This window comes from Ciconia boyciana, chromosome 2 (genome assembly GCF_034638445.1).
Source record: "Ciconia boyciana chromosome 2, ASM3463844v1, whole genome shotgun sequence".
Classification (NCBI taxonomy): Eukaryota; Metazoa; Chordata; class Aves; order Ciconiiformes; family Ciconiidae; genus Ciconia; species Ciconia boyciana.
The window spans coordinates 161,599,611-161,622,420 of record NC_132935.1 but is presented as its reverse complement, the minus strand read 5'-3'; the positions used below and the strand labels follow the sequence as shown (position 1 = coordinate 161,622,420).

At 37.2% G+C, this 22,810-nt stretch overlaps 1 protein-coding gene across 2 annotated transcripts in view; it reads right to left on the bottom strand.

The window, feature by feature from the left end:
• PRKAG2 (protein kinase AMP-activated non-catalytic subunit gamma 2) overlaps positions 1–22,810 on the bottom strand; it is a 230,124-nt gene that overhangs the window by 1,683 nt on the left and 205,631 nt on the right. For both annotated transcript variants that reach the window (XM_072854749.1, XM_072854750.1), the window contains 9 exons: positions 16,675–16,756; positions 15,078–15,136; positions 11,897–11,942; positions 11,014–11,068; positions 8,979–9,105; positions 8,054–8,219; positions 7,685–7,722; positions 4,650–4,796; positions 2,072–2,165 (listed from right to left, as the gene is read on the bottom strand). In XM_072854749.1, coding sequence (XP_072710850.1) covers positions 2,072–2,165; positions 4,650–4,796; positions 7,685–7,722; positions 8,054–8,219; positions 8,979–9,105; positions 11,014–11,068; positions 11,897–11,942; positions 15,078–15,136; positions 16,675–16,756 — 814 coding nt within the window. The remainder of the gene's footprint in view (positions 1–2,071; positions 2,166–4,649; positions 4,797–7,684; positions 7,723–8,053; positions 8,220–8,978; positions 9,106–11,013; positions 11,069–11,896; positions 11,943–15,077; positions 15,137–16,674; positions 16,757–22,810) is intronic.

The following is a 22,810-nucleotide window of genomic DNA, read 5'->3' as shown; positions in this document are numbered from 1 at the left end:
TATGGTGAGTTTGGCTTCAGCATCCAGCTCTAGAGAGCAAGAAATCTCTTGCCAGCAACCTGGAGTTACTACTTGTAATGTATAATCAAACACTGAAAAATTCATTAAACACATCCAGTTTTCTCATCACAACTGATACTTTTTTCCCCCCCGATGTAGGCTGGTCTTAATTCCTGGCAGTCAATACATTTTCCTTTCTAGTCTGTGAAGAGAAATGGACACTTTTAGGGCATGATTTATCTGGTCGTTCTTACGCATCCACTTTAAGACATAAATCACACTCCAGACTCTACAAACTAGATCTGCATTGCAGACATCCTCACTTTATGAGACAAATGCCAACCTAAAAATTGGGCACTTGCCTGTGGAACTGCACTCTAATGCCTAACTGCTCCTAAAAAATGCCTTCCCTTACCTCATCTCTTCCAGCAGCATAATCCTGCCCCCTCTGTTGCTCTAACCCCCGTAACTCAGTACTAGACTCTTCTGTGAGCCAGTTTAGTGTGCCAAACTGACAAAACTCTGCAGCTTTTTTGCTGGCTCAGTTTTCTATTAGATCAATGAGTTAAAGCAGCTCACAGAGGGATCTCATGAGTGTGAGTGCTGCCACACGCTAAATGCCAGAAGCACATGGCCCAGAGTATGGGAGCAGGAACTGCGCTTTTTAATTACAGAGCACTGTTCTATCAGCTCACAGAGTTGCAACTCAAGTGTCCACATAATTCTAGTATAACAAAGCTCTTGTTTGTCAGTATCCAGATTCATCTTTTCTGTCTAAACTTTGCTCCAAGGCAAGATCTACCTTCCTTGGATCCTTCTACCCTTCAGGCATGAGGGAAGCTACCTCCTCTGCCTGAAGAGGCACCATCTGCCTGTCTTTACATCTCCCTCTTCAGAGGGACATATACCCCTCCGTTCTATTTCTAGGCAATGAGCCCATTTAACCCAGCCCTTTGGGCTGATTTCTCATACTCATCCAAACCTTTCACAGAAAGCTGGGTTACTTGCTCTTCCAGGTCATTAAAAGGAACCAGATGCACTGACATAAAACCTCCAGCAGTATCACTGATTATTTCTTTTCAGAGGAGAAATCTTACCATTTTAAAAAGCTACATTAACTTTAAATCTACAGAGGAGAAAGACTTACATTATCATGTTATCTATCAGTGCAAGTAAGAGATCCCAGTTAAGTTCACATTTAGACTCTCTTTTTTGAAGGACATATCCAGCTCTGTTTGCTTAGTCTGATTTTTTTTTTTTTTGAGGCAAAACTGTAATCCTCAAGACATTTTTTGTCTTCCTCACAAAACCAAAGGAGGTCTTTACTTTAGTAGTTGTGACACTGAAGTAATTTATGTGGTGAAAGTAAAGTTACAATTAAAAACATAAAGCAGGTTAGTCACTTGGGCAAGACTTAAAAAAACAACAAACAAAACACCAAACCACCCCTCCCCTGCCAACCAACATAAAAGTAGCAGAAATAAACCTACTGTTGGATAGCCTTGTTAAAAGGAACCTGATCATGTTTAGTAATATGCTAGAAATTTCTACTGGAATAATTCTGGTGGCCTGGGGTGACATCTCGGACATAGTTGTGCCAACCAAAACCCACAGCGTAGCTGGACAACTGCAGGGCTCCAAGGAGGTGGTTTTGCAGAGCTAGCGGAAAGCACAGCTGCATCCACACTAGGAGCACTTGGCCAGAGCACAGAAATTCAGGAAGGTGGGGAAGACACCCTGTTGTAGATGTTGTCTATACATGCAATGTTCAACATCATCCTGTTTTTCCTGTTAAAACATTAATCAAGACCTTTTTTCCTAAAAAGAAGATATATGGACAGCAATGGCATTAGTGAAGCTTCTGCATGCATTCCTCAGTGAACAAAAGACTGACAGTTAATATTTTGTCAGCTTTTTCCTGAAGAGAAATGAAAAGTGTATTTAAGGACTATGATCAAACAGTTACAAAAGTTGAAAATCAAAAGTTTGTCATTGTCAAATAAATTAAAGCCAGCAGCATGTACACACTATCAAATGACTTATGGCAAAGCTCAGAAGGTGACGTCCATACCTGCTGGTGTGAGTACCAAAGCTTGTAGAATGTCAGAAAGGGAGATGATACCCACAATGCTATCTGCTTCATTCACTACCACCAAACGATGAACCTGCAAGCAGGGAAAATATTTTGAGATATTTGCCTGATTTAAAATAATAGTTAAAGCAAAGAAAAACAAAACAAAACCTTAAAGTAATTCAGTATGAAGACAAATAGGGAAAAAAAAAAGAATGGTTCAAAATGTTAGCAATACCAATCTCACACAGCAGTACAAACATGCTAACCCTACATAAATGAAAACTAGTGCATGTTTAAAAAGGACACAGCTATCTGACATGGCAACAAAATCAGATTTGAAGTGACAGCTAAGCCAAGATGTAGGTCTTCAAAATAATTCTGCTCTCAAAAAGTGGCACTTGCATCAAATACTTTTCCCCAACTTACAGGCTCTGCCCAACTCAGCCTGCGATCTCAAAAAATAAGACACAGTAATAAAATGAGGCTTCTTCCTGAAAACTACTTTCTCAACAGAGAGAGGCACAACACTAAAACTTGTTGTATTTTGACATGTTCAAGTTGGTTTTAACCTAATTTTTCTCGTAGGGCTACACAATTGAAACAGTGCCAGATTGGTTTTAAAATCCTCCTCATTTTGCATGAAGACAAAAAAAAGATTCAACTTATCTGTGCAAGCTCACTGTAGAGTTAATAAACACAAGGACACGACTTGGAAGATTTATCAGCAGTAAGATTGTATTTTTAAATAATGATTTTATCATTACAAATCTATTCTAGGAAACATTTTATACCACAAAACTTTTGTCCTAACTGTGGGGAAAGTAGGTGGATACTCCTATATCCTGAGGCTCCTTGGCCAGAGCAGGCTACAGCAGTGAAAGACCACTGCAGAAGCAGTAGAGTGCCCTAATGTCAGCCCTGGCAGCAGAGTCCACTGCAACTGGGCACAGAGTTGTATAACCTAAACATCACAGCTGAACCAGCTCCTAAGTAAGCAATCCTAAAAAGGGTGTTTGTCAACAGTTGAGAGCCTACTACGCGTTTACTTTTTGCCTAAGTGAATTTTCTCTCTTCACTATTTTAAGTTCAAATAATCACCTATAATGGTGAAGTGAAAATAATTTCTCTCATCTTCTCACAGAGGTGATAGCAAGAAAGCTGCATCAGTCTTGATTTAATAGATATGTTAATTTATGGTTGAGGTCAACCCCTTCATTGCTAGTTAGATACAAGAAAAGAGGAGCTCTGAATTATTTGTGCAGTCATACCCACATGACACAGGCAGGAAAGAAAAAGAGGGGGGAAGGGAGAGAAAGAGATTGTTGCATTTTTTTTTTGATGAATATATGTTGGTGATATTTTAGATGGGGTTATTAGTTTTTGTATATGCACATACTTAATCATTTTATTCTTCTCTCAGTGTAATGAATTAAAGAAAAATGGACAATGTAATTGTTTCATTTGTTTCATTTCCAGTAAGATCAAGCACTCATCTGGCAGCTAAAGATAACTTTTAGTTTTGACTGACTCATTTTTACATATAATCTCACTATGTTTAGACTGAACCAAAGGGTAGGAGTTGTTCTTAAAACTCAAATGTCTAAAGCTTCTTAAGATAGTAATAAAATTATCCAAATTTGAAATCTGTATATCAGTAATGCTAAGATTACTCAATTTCAGGAAGAAGCTCAAGCAAATGCAGAAAGTTACACATAAAAATTGCCTAATGGAGGTTCTAAGGGGTTACTAACAAAGTGGAAGTTTTACTTATATCAAGTATATGCATGGTTGCAGCCCTGAAGACAAAAAAAAATCTTGTAATTGAAGAAGTTAAAGCATCTAAATGAAGTTGATCACACCTTGGAGACAACTGAAACTGGTAATACTGATTGTCTTCTGCAGAGAGTCATAACAGGGGAGGAAGACCTATGTACTCATTCACGTCTGTGTATAAGAAAGCTCCCAGTATTAACAAACAAGGTAAACAGCACCAAAAGAATGGAAAGCACACAGATAAATAATTTACAAGAGCAGTCAGTGAAGGCTTCTTCAGAAGAATTTATTTTCTGGCCCTGTTTCACAGTATTTGTACGAGAGCAGTGCAGGATTCTGTATGCATTAACTAATTGTACCTGTTAAATTTCCTGAACAACAGGCCAATCAACCTAACTATAAGCTGGAGTTTAAAGAATTATTTATTTGCCATAGTCTGAATTTTTTGCTGAATTTAAGCTGGAGTTTGAAGAACTATTTGCCATAGGTCTGCAAAACTTGTGGCAGGCTTAGAAGAAACTTGATTCTTTCAAAGAAGCTTTGTGTTCAGTTAATGTCATAAAACAGAAACGCAAATAACTGAGTATTATTACATATATACTGTACAATATTTTGCACATCCCTATAAGCATCTATAATCTAAGTCTATAAAGCAAACTGATACCCAATGGATGCAGTTATGAAAAAATATACTTCTACCAAGTAACCAAAATAACTTAGAAAGGATAAATTTCTACTATTTATTAGTTTGGTAATACAACTTTTAACTTACAGTAAAGGGAAAAATAAAAAGCGAACTCACCTCAGCCTTCACTATTCTATCCACAATGGTCTCCAGTGTTTCCAGCATACTACACTTTACAACACCTTCAAAATACTGAGAACGGTGCTGTAGGGCTTGCGTCACCGTGATATCTAGGTTATTATATGTTTTTTCAGCAGCAAGATTCTGAAAAACAAAAAAACCAACCAAGGCACATAACACATCACAGTACTTAGTAATGAAGTACTCAATAATGTAAATATTTTGGCATCAAGTAGATACACATTTTTGGTGTAAACTGAGTCTATTCCAAGTCACATTAAACAAAGCAGATGCTCTTCAGCTTCAGTTTCTGGGAAGAGTCAAGCATGCAGTTATGTTAAACACCATATGACAGACTGGGTTAATTGATAAAACTGTTTTGTGGTATGCACTATGCCAATGCAAGTCTCTTTACTTTGCTATTTGATATTTGGCTTGATGTCACTCATCCTGCTTTTGCCATGAGCAGAAAATGTAAAGATGAAATTCTACAAATTTTAGAATATACAGTTTTTTGTTCTTTGTTTTTCATAAGATAGGGGAGGACACCAACTGCTCTGAACAAAACCCATGAAGTAGATCTTAGTGGAGATCTAAGTAGAGAGCAAATTAAAGGTTTTCTTCACCTTTCTTATCTGTGGGCTCACACTCCCTCTCCTGGACTGTGCTGGCACTGCCATTTGACAACAATTTTTGAGAGAGACTGTGTGTGTATACATTTTAATAAGTACTATTAAAATAATATAAATGAAAACCTATCACCACCACTAGAAGAAAGATTAAAAGAGTTTGAGAGCTGACATTCTCAACTTTCATTTTAAGAGCAGGACCATGCTTGTAGCAAGAGGACTTTGTCCAAACCAGCAAAAGCTTTCTTTGTAGGTGAGAGTATAGCGATATTTTGATAGTGTTGGCATGTCCTGGCCTATTGATTTTGTGTACTGAAGCACTGAAGGACACACACAGACAGACCTTTAAAATGAAAACACTGGACCAAGCAATAAACTTGGTCAAGTTTTTGGATTGAATTACATTTAACGTGACAAGATAGGTTTGAGATGATCATGAAGATACAAGCAGTTTTAGTTAACTCATTTAATTAATTCCTAATGAAGGACATCAGAACACAAAAAGCCTCTGCAAACTGAAGTCCCCCTACCCGCAATAACTAGTGTAATATAAAGCTATTTCTATACCATCACACCATTCCCAGGTTTCTCCCATCAAGAACCTGAACATGAATTCAGAACTGTACTAAAATTAAACAAATCTATAAACTTAGCGAGCTGTATATACAGGCATTGCTTAAAACACTGGTTTAACTAAGCATATTAGTCACATGGTTTAAAGTTAAAAATCATCAGTTGAATCTTGCAAATTCTATGTTTATTGGAAGATCAGATTATACATTTCAGATTTTTTTTTTTCCTTCTTTTAAAGCTTGGAAGATCAGGTTGAAGCAGACTGACAAAAAACTAGAAGCCTCAGAGGTGATTAGCTTTTAAGAATAGAAGCTAGCAGGCAAAGCAAATGAAGTATTACATATCTTCAAACTACTTTATTGTAAAGATATTAAAGAGTACATCCATATCCAAACCCAGATGTTCAAGGATGCCATACCACCAAGAACAAAGTATCTTTTTCCCCCCATTCAATAAGCAAATTAGTACATGTGAGGAAAATATCAAATAATCAATAAATGCCCTAACTCTTTCCCATGTTATAGCTGGGAGCAAACAATTACATCCTAAAGCCTTTGTGGTGGTTTGGTTTTTTTTCTGATCCCAATATGTAATTTTTCCAAAGAAATGCTCCAGCATCTCTAAAAAAATCCTATAATTTTTGTTGCCCCATCACTTAAAAATGGGATAACAAGTGAAAAACGTAAGGAACCCTCTTCCTTTCGGTCTTTCTGAAAAAGAATGCAAAGTAAAGGAAACATGTCCTGCCTCAAAAATCTAACGCAGTTACAAAATAAATTGAAACACTGAACAGACCAACTGTGAAATTTCATTCTCTCTGATATGCTAGATCACTCTTGCTACACCTACTAGCTATTCCCTGACCAGCCTTTAAGGCAGAACAGGATCTTACACAGTAGAGAATCCCAAAGAACAAAAAAGACAAATGCCTAGAAAACACAGGCAAGAACAGTAACATTGCAAAATTTTCAGTATTGAGAGCACTGTCTGCAGCCAAAGATATTTATAAGCTTAAAGCATTTCCAGTTGGGACTATTCTCCATATTTCTGAAAGCATTCTACACAATGTTTCAGACATCTGGATTCTTCATTAGCACTAGTAGGCTGGTGGAATAAGCAAAGTGGGCACTTAAATCTCTAAAAAATAACGTAGCTGTCAGAAGTTCCAAATAGAAGGCAGGTGCATACTGCTGGGAGGGGACAGGGATAAAAAAAATAAATACATTTTTCAAGTTTCTGAAGACCACAAGAATAGAACAGCCCTTGCTCTCCAAGGCTGGCAAATCATGGCATGACTCTGACTACACTGTTGCATTCCTAAGGGAAAACCAGAAACAGTGGCCTGAATTAGATCTAAATCAGAAGGAATACAGATGCAATACTCTGGAGTCAGAAACTCACACAAAGGAATGGGCCAAGTAGTTTTAATTCACTGAGAAGGTCAAGTTGTACAAAGTACCCAGACTGCATGAAGAAACCTGCATTCTCTTTGAAAACAGACTGTGGAATGGCAGCGGCTGGGAAAAGAAAGTCCCAACTCAAAAATAGAAACAAACATAAAAAGCTTCTGCCCTCTTTTTGTAATAGTACAGCCAGATCTAATTTTGGGTAACATCCAAAGCAGTAGATGCCTGTGTGCAAGTAGTATTCCTAAGGATAGCTTAAATAAAAAAGTAATTAAAAAATGCTGTGCAGAGTGAATTGAATCTGGTTTATTCAGTTTAACTAAAACCTAAGGAACAAAATAGCCAAAATTGACATATTAACAAATTAATTTGCAAGTGCTTACCGCATATAAAATATTTAATAGAATTTAAGAGATATACTTACTATTACATCAAATTTGGAATAAATATCTACAACTTTTCCTAAAAAGAAAAACAGAAGTTAAAGTGCTTAAAATACAAAATTAGTTTTCTTGCTTCCTGCTTTCATTTGTTATCTTATAATTACACAGAAAGAAAACAGACAGGTCAAGAAGGAAAGATGGAAAAAACACCCCAAACAACCCGCCAAACCATGAAGTTCTTCCAAGCCTATCAACCTACATCTTGCATAAATATTTCTTTATATCCCCCCCCCCCTTTTTAAAAATTTATTTAATTCTTTCTCCTTTTCCTCCCACCACCCCCACATCAACCCAGGGCTCAGCACCATTTATCTTACCACACTTTTGTACGCAGAAGACCCAACACGCACCTGACTCGTCCACAACAGGTAATGCCGATATCCTTCTCTCTACAAATATATTCAAGGCTTTAATGATAGGAGTGTCTGGATGTATGAAGGCAATGTTGTGGTAAGTTCCTATTCCAAGTTCATCCAGATTCTTCTTCATAAAGGCAGGCTTTGGCATCTCTGACATCTAGGACAGTCAGAATGAATGTATTTACAGTGCAGTTTTCTGCACCTACCATGTTTTCTACACCTACCACGTTTCCGTATGATTGGTATATGTATTAGGAAATCTGTATTCACTCATCCATCTACAGACTCCAAAAGCTTGTTACAGATTGTTACAGTAATCTGCTACTAGATTAACACAAAGCCAAAACAAGCTCAGATCTAGACGCATTACTTCTGTTCAAAGCAGCTCTAAATTAAACTAAGTTTTTTTGCTCATTTATTTATTTTTGTAGTAACCCATCACTAAAAGCTTTTGCTCCTAAGCTATGTCATTCCCACGGAAACTGAGAGAGAAGACAGCAAAACATACTATACACTGAATGTTTATTTTGAACTCTTGTTGCTTTGTTTGGCCTCCTATTCATTCCTGTGACTGACATAAGCTACAGTGAGTAATGATAATCTCGTCTCTGGGAGACAAGTCATTTTCCTATTCATGTAAACAAGCTTCTGAAGCTGAGTAGATCTTCCAGAAAGAACAGTAAATTACTCAAATAGCCAAGACAAGTCCTTGGTATTTAGATTTCTTTAAATGACTAAAACAAAGTAAAGGTACAAGTCCTACCTCAAGCTTTAATTTCTGTTATCACAAAAAGATACACACAGACACAATGAATATGGAAGTTTATCAAGAAGCTTCTGTACTAAGACTTAAATTACTTGAAGATGTCTACTGGGGGGGGAATCAGTTAAGCAAAGCATAACTTTAAATACTTACAAAAAGCTGGAGGAACTTGAGGATTCTTTTATGGGTAAGTATATAAAGTGCATTTCCACTGACGGGATCTATAACTGGCAATCTGTGGATTTTGTTTTTGATCAATGAATATACAGCATCAAAAAGGCTGAGGAGAAAAACATTAATTTTTTAAAATGAATTCTAGCTGACAATGAGTAATGTCAAGTGATATATACACGTATTTACAAACCCCCATGAAGTACATATGATGAGTAATGATTTGCATTATCTTTAATGTTATAGAAAACAGAAGGTAAGGGATTTCAAATTAACTTTTGCAACTGGTAAAACACATCAACAACAATATGCTCATGAGCATGTAAAACCAGTAAGAAAGTATGATGGAAAGTGACTTTTTGTGGTAGAAAGTATGGCAGAAATATTTCTTTGTGAGTGCAAATTGTTTTTCCAGTGAGTGCTGTGCTCACAGTATCCCTGCACTCAGAATGGGTATTTCTGTTCAGACACAGACAAACAGTGAAAAACAGAGTGTTCTTGCACTTAATGCATCTCAATCCCAAACTTCTACAACATTTTCTAGGAAGAGCATTTTTATGGATAAGTGCATACATGCATTTAAGCCAAGACAATTATCTAATAATTTCACTGAATTATCACTGGGGATTGGCAAAAAATTGTTCTCAGGAGATCTGAAACATTCCTCCAGACACTGCAGACTACGATTTAGTAATACTCCAACCTATACAAGTCTGCTCTTCTTGCAAGTAACACTATTTTTTTTTCCCCCCTTGGTCCTAGTAAGACTATGATAAAACAGCTGATCTCCAACTGCAATAAATTAGTAAGTAATAAAGTTAGTAAAATTTTGAGAAATGACTAGTTGCTGGAGTAGACTTCTTCCCATACACAATAAACTATATGTTCTTAGTCCATTACAGGGATGAACTATACCCATTTGATATTCATGGAGTCAAGATTCCCACCATTGCACTGTAGATTCCACTCCTGGAGTAAGCATTTAACTACTCCTGAGTGCTACGGTTTGATTGTCACAGAATCCAAGTCCATTTCTGGATCAGATCTTAAGTTGACTTGCTGTATCCTTTAATACATGTCCTACTGCATCTTCTTTATTGCAATACTTGCTGCACCGTTGACTGAAAGCAATTATAGTATTTTGTTGTCTTAACAATATTCTTTGCAACTAGCTACCATTCCAAATATATTCCTTCTGACTTAATTGAACGACTTATTCATGACTTCGTGGCAATTCTATTGAGGATACAGCATGTCATTACTTCAAGGTAATCACCAGAGTTCCCCTTCACCAGTTTCCTTTGATAGGGCATAAGCAATCCCATGCCACAAACTGAAAGCAAGAATCAGAACTTCACTCTCCAGTTGAGCAATTAAGTAGTACTCAGGTTGTTAAGTGATCAACTAAACCTCTCTCTCAAGTTACCTTTGGTAAATAAGGTGTAATGGCAGTTTAAAAACCTATTTCTTTCAAATTCCATCAAGAAGAAAGTGACAGTCATCTATATTTTAAGGAACACAACCTAGTAGTAGAGCAGAACAAAACACACAGATACTGTCTTTCCTTTAGTTAAGGAAAGTTACTTGCACTGAAAAGTACTGTAAGTTTTCAGTTACTGGGATTGCTGAAAACAAGACAGCTGAAAGGCTCTGTACAGTTTTTGATTTTCATGAAATGAACATGACTTGCAGGCTAGCTTGAAGGGTCATCATGTTACCTTTTTTGCATATTTTTTGGCAATTAATTTTGATCCATATCTGGTTCATTTACCATAACAGTTGCGCTGATAAAAGACAAAAATTAAACTAAAAATTCTCTTCTTTGGATAATTTTAAAAAGTCCTCACCCACATAAAAAGCTCCCACACCTTCTTGATTACATTAAAAGACAGTCCTTCATTATTGTACTCTATTTTACAATGTAAATTGTTTCTTATTATATAAAGAAGTCTTAAATTCAGTGTTGAGATGGAGTTAGTTTATTTCCAGTTAAGCAGACTGAAAAGCAAAATCCTACCTTGCATCTGGGGAGATGTTCACTAAAGGTTTAAATGTCTCTTGTAAATAAAGCTCTGTGTATAGATAATTAATAGAATTAATTTCAATTAATATGAAAACATTCGATTTTTAATGAAAGCATTTTATGAATTAATTCATACAAAATTAAGTGGAAGAAAGAAAGCAATATATACAGTTACTTTAGATATTCTATCACTTATGCACATTCCTCTATACTGACATTAAAAAGACAAAAAAGTTTTAAAAGCAGGACTAAACTGATTACCACCAGGGGTCACTGCAACAACAGCAAATAATTCTTTGCCACTTCCTTTTCTGGGAGGGTCTGCTGCATAGAGTACTTCTATATATGATTTCATGGCATATAGGTTTGGGTTTTGTTTTTTTTTTTTTTTTATAAAGCTTCCTCCCTGCATTCAGCACTTCTGTTCACACCCAGTATGTTCTATGAATTTCTAGTCGCATCATGCAACTCACTCAGGCATGGCTTGCTGCTCATCCATCAGTTCACTCAATACGTAGGGTCATAGATTCGTTCTGCATTCTGGCTCAGATACATTTCCATTCCACATACACTCATCAACTCTACAGCCACACATGCTGCCTTACTCCAGTTTCTTTTCTTCTTTCTTAAAGACTGAGACGATACCAATCATGAACAAGTGGCGAAGCAGTATATAGCCCAGATCACTCTAGTCCACGTACTGTTTCAGGTAAAAAAAATAAGCAGCAGGAGCAAATGGACAAGCTTTTACTATTCCCACTTTCATTAAAAAGTAGGTGGAGAGAGACAAGCTAAGTCTATGATTAATTAAAAATCCACTATACTGAAAAACATTAGAACATTTTAAAATTATTAACCAAGTAGTAAATATTCTTACCCCTCCAGGTTTCTATCTTGTGCTCCTCCAATTCATAAATCTGAACCTACAAAGGGTAAATGGAAAGTTTAGCTTGAAGTATTAATTTTAAACCCAAAATCATTAACAATATTATAACTATCTGAATAATTTCCTTACATTTCATTGCAGGCAATCTAACAGCGTAAAAACAGTCCAGAATAACATTTCTTGGCAATAACAAGAGGAAAGGGTGCAATCCTGCTCAGTGCAGAGTACCATACTAGACATATCATTTCAGGGGACAGGAAAGATCTTTTACCTGCCTAGGTTTGTAGTCTACATCTCTTCTAGACTCAAAGGCATCTCCTCAGTAATTTATCTGGCATGATTGTTTTAAGGGGAGAGTAAACCCTCTGATGATTCCTCACAGACCCAAACGAGTAAAAAGCTTACCCTGATCACTTGACTTCTTAATGCTAACAGAGATGAATTTTACTGTTACTTGATTACAAACAAGCAGGAACACTTGGTTTAGTACTCAGTTCAATCAGAAGAACCAACATTGTATTCCCACCCCCCTACTTTAATCTTTTACTGATGTTACATTTTTCAAATGTTTTCAGACACTGCATCTAAGCCATGCATGCTCTCAGCGTTTCTCCTCTGCCAGCACTGTTGCTCATCTGACCTGTGTTCAGCTGGTTCCGGGAACCAAACAGGCAAAAAACCGTTACAAAAGTGTTGTTAGTTTTCTGCTGGCTTAGCAGAAAACTGGCTCACAAAAAGGACAGGCAAATGATACTGGACAAAGGATGCAGCAAGTCTGCACCTTTTGATGGCAGCTTATCAGATCAGCAATAACATCAAACCACCCTCAAGAGTCCAGTCTTTGAAGTTTAAAACAAAACAAAACCAAAAAAAGACATGGTCACATCACCAACTTCCTGTGTTTAGCAGCTATTTCACAAAGCTCTTTGTCAAAAGACTGTATAACCTCCCTACAGTAGACACCTCCCCATCTCGCTGATAGTTTTCTAAAAATGCTTCAGATGTGAAAGCTACCCTTCTCTAAAGGTATCAAGCTGCAAGCCAGCCACTTGTAGTAGCAATTGCACTCGCTATAGCCTAGGCCAAAGGTACCTGTCATCCCTTACACAGCTCTTCTCTGTCAGGTACCTCTGCAAACACTGCTGAAGCTGAAGAGTTTATAGGTGAAGGGCAGAAGTCTCCACAAAGCCTACTACATTTATCTTTGAGCTAAAGGAGACTACACTTAGATTACTCTCTGGAATTAGCATCCTTTGAAGAGTATAAGGGAATGTTAAATTGATATTCTATAATTGGACTACTCAAATATACCATTTTTGGATGAAATAAAAAAGATACCTACATAAGTAAGTTAAATCTTCTTTCAGGCAACTTGACAAAAAAAGGCAGTTAAGACAATGGAGTGCAGTTCAGAAGATCTACTGAAGTGATCGGATAAATAGGAGACCGCTTTAGATGCTGACAAGATGAGGATAAACCTAGTTCTTTGACCACACTATACGGAGAAACTACCTCAATGTTCCTCCTCAATCATTTGAAGGTATTATCTAGTACATGAACAGCAACATGCTTCACACTATATGTGATGCAATGCATTTAGAAAGAGTGACTAAACTACTTAAGAGTTATATTTTCAGCATAATTTTACCTACTAAGACTAGAGCATTCCCTGACGGAACATCGTTTTAACTTTTTTTTAATAGAAGACTGCATCAATCACTTAAGTCAAATGCTGTTACTTCTCAGCTATTCCTCCTTACTGCTGCCATTTTAAGCACAACTATGGAACAGTATGTTAGACAATGTAAACAGGAGTGACAACAGTTAGACCTCAGGTAAAGTTACATGGAAAAATTGGTAGTATTGGGGTTGAGGGTCATTACAATGTGGAAACCATTTTAGGGAAGTTACCAGTGTGCAATCACTTTTCATTTGCTTCTCCCTCCACCCCTTGTAAATCCCCAGGAGGGGGTAAAAAAACCCAACATAATTCTTTAACAGGAAGAAAGGACAGTGCACCACACTATTGGCATCTGACAAGAATGTCACTATGAATTTTAAAAATTAACATGAGCTTTGAGAAGCCTAATACATCAGATGTCTGCTTCATCCAACTGTTCTTGATTTTTTAGCTAATAAAACATAGTATGTATGTTTTAATTGGTAGAAGGGGAATTGTGATTTGACAGGAACAAGAAAGGGATGTAAATGTTTGTATGAATATGCAAGCAAGAGAATATCATCAGCTGACTGCCAATGGGAATTTTAAATTACAGCTAATTGAAGCCAACAGATCTCCAACTGATTGTGCAACTCAGCCATGTAACTAAAATATTTGCGTATATTTAACTACTTTAACTTGTTTATTCTACACCATCACTCGAAGAACAGAGTAACCTTTTAATGCATCCAAGCCTCTGTAAGATAGCATTCTGTTTAATTCCACATACTCCTTTCAGAATAGCTCTATCATAGTTATGAGACAAAGATGATTATATAAACATGTGAACCCTGCATAGCTACATACTCAATTTTTAAGTACAATGAACTTTTTAATGTAACTTTAAGACATCGCCCCCAAATGCTTCTTGGTTGATATTTGCCATTTATATAGAGCTCTGATTACTATTGAAATATGTGCTTTGAAACAACCTGAACACAAATAAGTACAGTGATTCATAATCAAGTATTTTCCTTCATACTTTTTATATCACATCTAGTTTTTAGTAAGTATTTTAAGCCAGGCCCTTCATCCCAAACGCATTAGTCATCAGTTGCAACATTAAGTGGAGCCTTGTATCCAAAATGAAGGCTATCATTATGGTAAGCACCACACAAAACATAATAAATGGTAGTACTCATTAAAGGAAATTCCTCAAGTTTATACATGTATAACTGAAACAGACGGATTATGTTACCTGCCCAAGCTCACAGGACCTTTGTGGCTAAAGCTGGGAACTGAACCCAGGTATCCAGATACCATTCTATTACCTTGCTCACAAAGCCGCCTTCTCTTTCAAAAAAAACCCCACGGTGAGTATACCCATGACATACCTAAGCTTCCAAAGACTTAAATAATAACACTCATCATCATCATCGATCTTTCAGCTTGATATTTCAGTTTCTGTACTGTATGGCAAATGATAAAAGCATAGCTTAACATCATACTTACCATTGGAGACTTATAGTATCTATGCAGTATGTTAATGAAATCTGTAATTGTTAACATTCCTGTAACAAGTGATATAAAAAAAAGAGTTCTTCAGATATATACTTAACATATAGAACTTCCAGCTATTTTCTCTATTTATATTCACAATATATAACTTAATAAACATTAAATCCATGTAACATACTATTTGTGTTGGACTAATCAACAGTGGAATTCGGAAACTATGTATATTCACTTTCACACTGATACAATACTTCAGAATAAAAATACACATCTGAATTAATATTCAAAATTATAACCTATGTGCTTCTCCTCTTCTTTCAATCTGACGCAAATAAAACCTTGAATCCAGACTGCATCCACCCCCAAAAGCATGGAAAGAAGAGAGGGGTGTTAGAACATCTTTAAAGGTTGGAGACCTATCCTTGCCTTTCATTTTCTTTTCAAATAAGACACATTCTCATTATGTACTTGCCAAGTCAGGCAGACTCTCAGACTCAAATGAAGGAACAGTATAATCCGTTTTCTTGAATATTGCTTATTAAAGAACTTCATTCAGTCACTTCCACAGTAATCCTCAACGTCTGTATTGAAATGTGACTTTCTTTTACAAAAAAAATAGTACATCCATAGTACATACATTTCAACCACTAACACCAAACTATGTAATGTAATATTGATGATTAGTTTAGTTACCTGAAAACATTAATCTTTTTTGAGCTTTCAAGTTCTAAATTTGAGATGCAATTGCTCCACTGTTTACTACTCTTACATCTAAACTGAAGAAACTAAGAAATGGGGAAAGGAAAAATTAATCTGGAGGTCAGCTTTAAATCACTAGACCTTAGTTACAGACAGAAAATGAAATTAAATATAAAAGACACACAGCATTCCTATGATGTATTGCATGAAACTACTGCTCCTCCCCCCTTGGATTTAAAGTATTTTAACAAACGCTTTATAAAGTATCTACCATTCTTTTCCAAGAATCCTCAATCTATATTCCAGGTCACAAGAAGTACATACAATAATATTTGTAACTGCCACTATGACCCTGTTTTCTAACTGCAAGAGAGATCTAATTTTGGAAGATTATTGTTGTAGCAATTAATTACGTGAATTTTAAAAAAGCAATACAGAGATCTAGTGTTTTTCTCCCAATATGGGACATATCTACAGCATTCAACATCAGTTCTGGCATTTAAGGATTTCTCAAGTACATCCTGCTGAGAATGTGCAGAAAAAGACATGCTCGTATTGCATGTATATTAGGATACCGTAACATTAAATCTTCTTTTTATAGTTCCTATTTTCAAAATCTTTTTTGTGACTGTTACCTTTATTTTTAAATACACAATGAAATGCACATATTAGAGACCAAATTTCAGAAGGTCAGGACCTAAAAGAATCATCATAATCTCAAAGCACAGCAACACTGAAAGCTGGCAACTTTTCACTCCTCATAAGGAGGAAAAAGAAACCCCCTTCTCCAGTATATCTCTAGTATGTTAGACCATGGCTAGCCCCAGACAACCTTCTGCAACAGTAAAGCACCCTGGAAATTCAAGTAATCCTGAATAGTGTTAGAACTACTTACCTACAAAACTCTGTTTTTTACTCTCCCACAGTGGAGCTGCTCTCACACCATTTGCCACCAAGGCAAAAAAGGCTTTCTTTACCTGCAAAAAGAATGAACAACCAAACTAACCTTTGCTCTTAATTTAGCATACCAGGCACCAACAGAAGGGTTTCCCCAGTTACTAGGAAAAAATGCAGTATAAACAGGTAGCTGGTATTCAAAACAGAACAAACATCACACACACCAACTTTACTTCTAAAATGGTTAAAAAGCTTAGGAAAAAGCTTGACAAAACCAGATCTGGTTTTGTTTTGTTATGCGAATACTCTATGTGAAAGTCTCTAATGAAGAAGTGAGCTGATATAGCTGAAGAGGTATGCTCACTAACCTCAAATTTATTCCTGTTTGATATCATCCATAAAAGTTATACCCCCCCTCTGCCCCCCCCCAATCATGACATTAAATAAATCTGTAATGAACATAATTATCACAAGTGTCCCCGTTTACAGATATAGCTTAACATTTGAAGGTTGTGCTATATCCTAGTTAATGTTCACTATAGCAACAGTTGTATTAAAAAAAAAAAGACTGAAACAAAAGTCTTGTTTCCTCTCCACCTTTTAGACTCATAATTGATACAAACTAAAAGGGATTGTTTGATTATTTTAAATATGACAGTTAAAAGGACTAGCTAGCCTGTTTTGCTACCAAAGAAGTGTAACCAAATCCTTTCATTTTTTAACACATTAACCCTGCCCAATTTCTGAATCAGAGGTTACAAGGTTATAGTGTCATCCTCAATAGAAAAGAAAAGCTTCCCTGTAAACACTAGTTCTCTGAAGCATGAACCAGTTGGGCTCTAGTGCACCTCAAAGTCTTGATCTCTTGATGATATGCTTGAGCGTGTTATCATTCCTGTCCTGCCCACACTCCTAAATAGTCTGTATTGTGTTTCCCATGTGAAGAAGTGATGGTTCTTGTCCAGGTCTTGACCTGGCACAAAACTAGGACACAGCCAATCTACATCTCTACACCCATGAAATTGGTCCTCAGTCCAAATAACAGAAGTAGAAATTGCAATTGCTTAACAACTGCAATCTGAACAGACCATGATTCCACAGTGGTCTCTTAAGTGTCTACTTTAAATTATGTGCCAAGGGGCTCCTCTCCACAACAGAGTCAAGAATAAAGGGCTTCACAGTCAATGGATCAGCATACAAAAAAGTAGGGGCAAACAAAAATGTAGGTAGAAAGAAAAAAAAAAGTCTGCTATTGTTAGCTACAACCTTCTTGAAAAAGTTTGGGAAGCCATCCATATGATAGCCAGTGTCATATGATATTTGACAGAACCTCCATTTAGACTCTATTTAGTGTTATAATGTAGCAGTTTAAATTTCTAAAAGTTAGTAAGACTTCTCTGCACTAGAACACATCACCTCTGTCTATACTTTAGTGATCTAGATCTGCAGTGAGTGTTTCAAATACCTGGTGTTATCCTACTGTACGTGAACTCCAGTCTTTTAAGATTAGACTTCTGAAAGCAATCTGTATTTCTTGTGATCTCTATGCAGCCCAACTGCTTTCTCTCTGACCATAAGAAGCAAATCTCTCTCCTGACCTCAGCAGATGACAGTTCTCAAAGCTGCCTCCTGACTGCACAGATGCTTCTGCTGTATCATCAATGAACAGGAATAATGATCTGCTTAACAACCACCACCCCTAAACTGCTTTAAAACTGAAGAAGCCCTATGGGAAAAAGAATACCCAGGACCACAAATAAGACTAAGATACACACCACGTATTTATCTAGAAAATGGCTAAACAGAAAGGTCCCAGAGGTATTCAGCCACCTCACTGACACAAGGAGTCAGGTACAACAAACATTACCAAATCCACCACAGGAGCATACTAACTCATAAGGAAGACTGAAACCACAAAGAAACGCTCCAGACAGACACACATAACAGCATCACACTTACAGTTAATGCAGCGAAAGCTAACAGCACTGAGCTATTTGGGAAAGCAGCTATGAGACAGAAGTGAGTTCATACAGACTAACTCCACCTTGGGGCAAAATAAGTTCTAACCATTCTTCATCAAAAAAGAGGAAAGTACACTCAAACTGCCCAAAACTGAGAGCCTTCAGCTTTGATATCTTTCCATAATAATAGCTGTCACACAAGTTAACGGTCACTGTCAACTTATGTCACAGGTCTTCCACAAGAATAAGATGTTCAAGCTGTATCAGAGCAAGAAGATAACAGCTACTCTATTAAAGCCAGGGGGAAAATAGCTTTCTTGCAGCTAGTAATCATGCAACAAAACTCCTCAAGCAAGTTTACAAACTCTGTAATTGGTAACCTGGAAAAGAAGCATGCCCACAGCAGAAAAGATGTGGAGAGACAACTATAGGACTTCAGGCAACCTCCAAATTCTTGCTGCTACTTCTTTCTCAGACACAGTAGCAGCAAAGAACACCATCTAGCACAATGATCAGATGGGCAAGATGGTAAAACTGAGGTATTATTTTAGATTCAGAAATGATACTTCAAGAGAGACAATTCCAAAGGTATACTAGGCAAGAACCTGAGCTTGTAGACAATCTAGAAGGAAAAGAAAGTTTCCTCAAAGGATCAGTTCTTGCCCTGATCCTGTTTGATTTATTTGCAAGTTATCTGTCTCCAAGAATCTTCAGTTAGATGCCATCTTGTCTAGCTTTAAAAGAGAGATTTTTGGAAAAACTGAGGGCTGCTGAATAGATACGGCTACTGAGATAGCTCAAACTTAAATCCTTCATAAAAGACACTGAGTTCAGCTTGGGTGTTAGGATATTAAACATTCGATGTAATAAATCACCAAAATTTAGTAAAGAACTACTGAAACTCATCCCTCTGGGCTGTCCTCCTAGACCACACCTTAAGTGACATTCCTATTGTTTTCTTCAGTTTTATAGTACAAAGTGTTATACAGTTACCTTTTAAACAAAATAACAATGCCATCAGCTCTTAATGTTAATACTTGTCTCTTATTTAAACAAGGTAATTACAAAGCAAAAAACTAACTTCATTCTTATTTGCTAAAACTGCTTGCAAGCGCAAACATACACTCATCCACTCACACTTTCCTTTAGTTTCTGTGGTTTACTGATTTCAGTTGCCCAAAGTACTGCTTGGTGGCCAGCCAAAGCACTAGGGTGTGAAGCTGGGCTTCCATCCAGCACATTTAGATGTTCAGTGATGTTAATGCAGAAAATACCCACAAGGACCTTCCTTTCAGATTATATATAGTTTGTAGCCTTTGAAGATCTCTACCACGTCCCATCTTTGGGCCTCCAACAATGTTAATTCTCGACCCCACCAGCACTGCTCTTTCTGTGATCTTGAGTATTGGACTGGCCTGACCTTCACAAAACCATTGTTTGTCAGCCAGATCCCATAGATTATTGCTGTTCAACACCATGTACAAACATTCCTTAAACAAAGCACTTTTGTTCTTATTAACCATGTAGTGGTCCTAACACACACAGTGAATCATTGAAAATGGGATTTATCTGCCCAAATTTAGAGGTTCTGATATATATGCTGACCTTGCATATTCACTGCATCTCTTCATAGCCAACCAGGGGAAGCAGTCATTTCTGTGGCATGACTCAACAGCCTTAGACAGAGATTAAAGTTGTATCCTACAGATGCCATTTCCCCCCTCACTGACTATAAGATGTCTAGACATTTACAATTAGATGAGAAATCCCACTTTATGTGGCTACTTGTCTTCTCCAACATCCTGCCCCTTAAGTAGAAGGGTCATATTATAGCAAAGGAACACAGTGACTGAAATCCTACATGTATAATAGATCACCTCAACAATAGGTACTATTACACGACAGTGAGCAGAACAGGAACAAGGTTTTGTTACTACAGGAACTCATTACACTGACTGTGAATATGCTGAATAAAAGAACAGACTAATTTAGGTTAGACAGAATGTCTAGAAGTCATCGCTTCTGCAGACAATTCAAATATTTCCACTGTAAGTTGTAAGGAGGACATAGCCTCTTCTAATATAAGACTCATTACCAAGTAAGATTGCGTTAGACCCATACATATGAAGTCCTGTTTTTCAGGTAGTAGAATATTTGGAAAACCTTATTTCTTACTGTTAGTGAGCTCCAAAATAGCTTGATTTTGGAGGCAGTGACACCAGGAATGGTGGTAGCAGACATAAGATTTCACCAGACTACAGAAAAAGTTTTTCCCTCACTGACGGGAAATACTGAAAGGGACACTCCTCATTATGATATACCAGACCAGCAATCTTACAAGCCCTTGCAGAAATGCTCTCTCAAGTAAACATCTGTGAATGAGGGAAGCATCTGAAAGGAAAACTGAGGATGAGCTTGTTTCCAGAAATTCAGCATGTGCACACAGACACTTTTATCTTGTTTTACCTAACACTATGTTATGAAAACTATAACTACATGCGTAAGTGACCAGTGGGTTTCAAACTTGTCTTCCAGGACTGTCCCATACGGTAAGGAGGGTGACTGCTGCTGTTGCAATCAGTGTCTGGTGCTAAAGCATCAGTGCTGAGGAGAGTAGAGATTGCTACTGTGCTGAAACACAAGGCACTCAGCACCACTGTCTCAATGTCAAAAGTTAACGTGGAAAAGCTGGAAGGCAACAGAAGTAAGAAACATAGTTATGGAACACCTCAGATATGCCAGTAGCAAGCAAGAGGATGATGCAAAAGACTAGTAGCGTGGACAATGTTAAAAGATCTGACAGAACTTTTGTGGTATGGCTGCCATCCAAAGGCAAGATGATAAATGTGTACCTCTCCTGCTTCATCTTTCACTGTATAAGCCAACACCAGGGCATTAGCTTTATTTGCCTGAAAAGCCCCTTAATGTAACCCCAAGAAATGTCTATTTTATCAGATCAGAATAGGAAGGAAGAAGCTCCTTTTATTTTTTGGCACAGAGCTCCCATAAAAGCAGTACCAGACCCAGCTGATCCTTGACACTTATCATCTCTGATTCCTGATGGATAGATGTTCAAAGGTGAGCTAGAACATTCATCGTCATTTTCACTAGGTAAGTTGACAAATTCCCAGTCTTGTCTCATGATGATTTTTAAGGGCTACAAAACTTAGAGGGAACACAAGCCTCCAAAAATTCACATGTGGACCACACTATCAAAACCAAATCTTTCAGGCAATCACTGAGAAACAGTAACCCTTCCTAGCATAACAAAATACGAAGTTGGATACTTAGTTGAAAGAAGTTTGCAAGAGAAAGGCATTCAGTCTTCGAAAATTGGATAAGAACAGCTGAAGAAGTACTGTAGAAGGTGAAACTCATATACCCATATACTCGCATGCTCTAAGTACAAAACAGCAAGGCATGGAGTGCCTTCTCAATGGGTCCCTTGTAAAGGGAAAAAGTTTTCCATTTTCAAGGGATAACAGCATATATATCTTCACAAAATGAGCAAATATGACAAAGTCATTCTAGAATAGTCTTTGTTCTCACTGTTAGAGTAAGAAGGCACAAGAAAAAGTTACCCTGAGACTTCTCTCTTAGAGGCTAAACACTTGGATTTCAATAGCTCTTACCAAGTAAGAGGACCAAGAGTAGTACAACTGGTCTTTGTTGTAACAGGAAAACCATCAGGCCTCTGCTGTGACCTTTGTACTGCATAAAAACTGGGCAACCTACACTTTACTCCCTTGGTCTAAATGTGTTTATGAGCTGACTGACTCTCAAATGCTTTTGATGTGAAAACGTGAAGAATGGGGCAACAGTTTGTAGCCCAACATAAACAGGACTATATTTCTTTAAGTAGCACGGCAAGTTCCCTGGCTGCCCAAATCTTGGCAGATCTCCAAGAGAGGAAAAAAAAAAAAATGAAGAGTCCCAACTACTGCCTATGAGGTAGAGGCAAGCCTGATGATCTACCTGCAATAAGACAGGTTTATAACATGTCTCCCCTGCTACTCCCTCACATCACTAGGATTTCAGGTAGCGCTGCTTCTGCATCAGAGGCTGTAAGGCAGATCTCATACAAGGAATTCATTACTGGTTTTGTGTACTTGTTTGACAACGCAGCCAGTGAAGAGGCAAAACAAGGTAACTAACTACTGGAGTCATACTAAC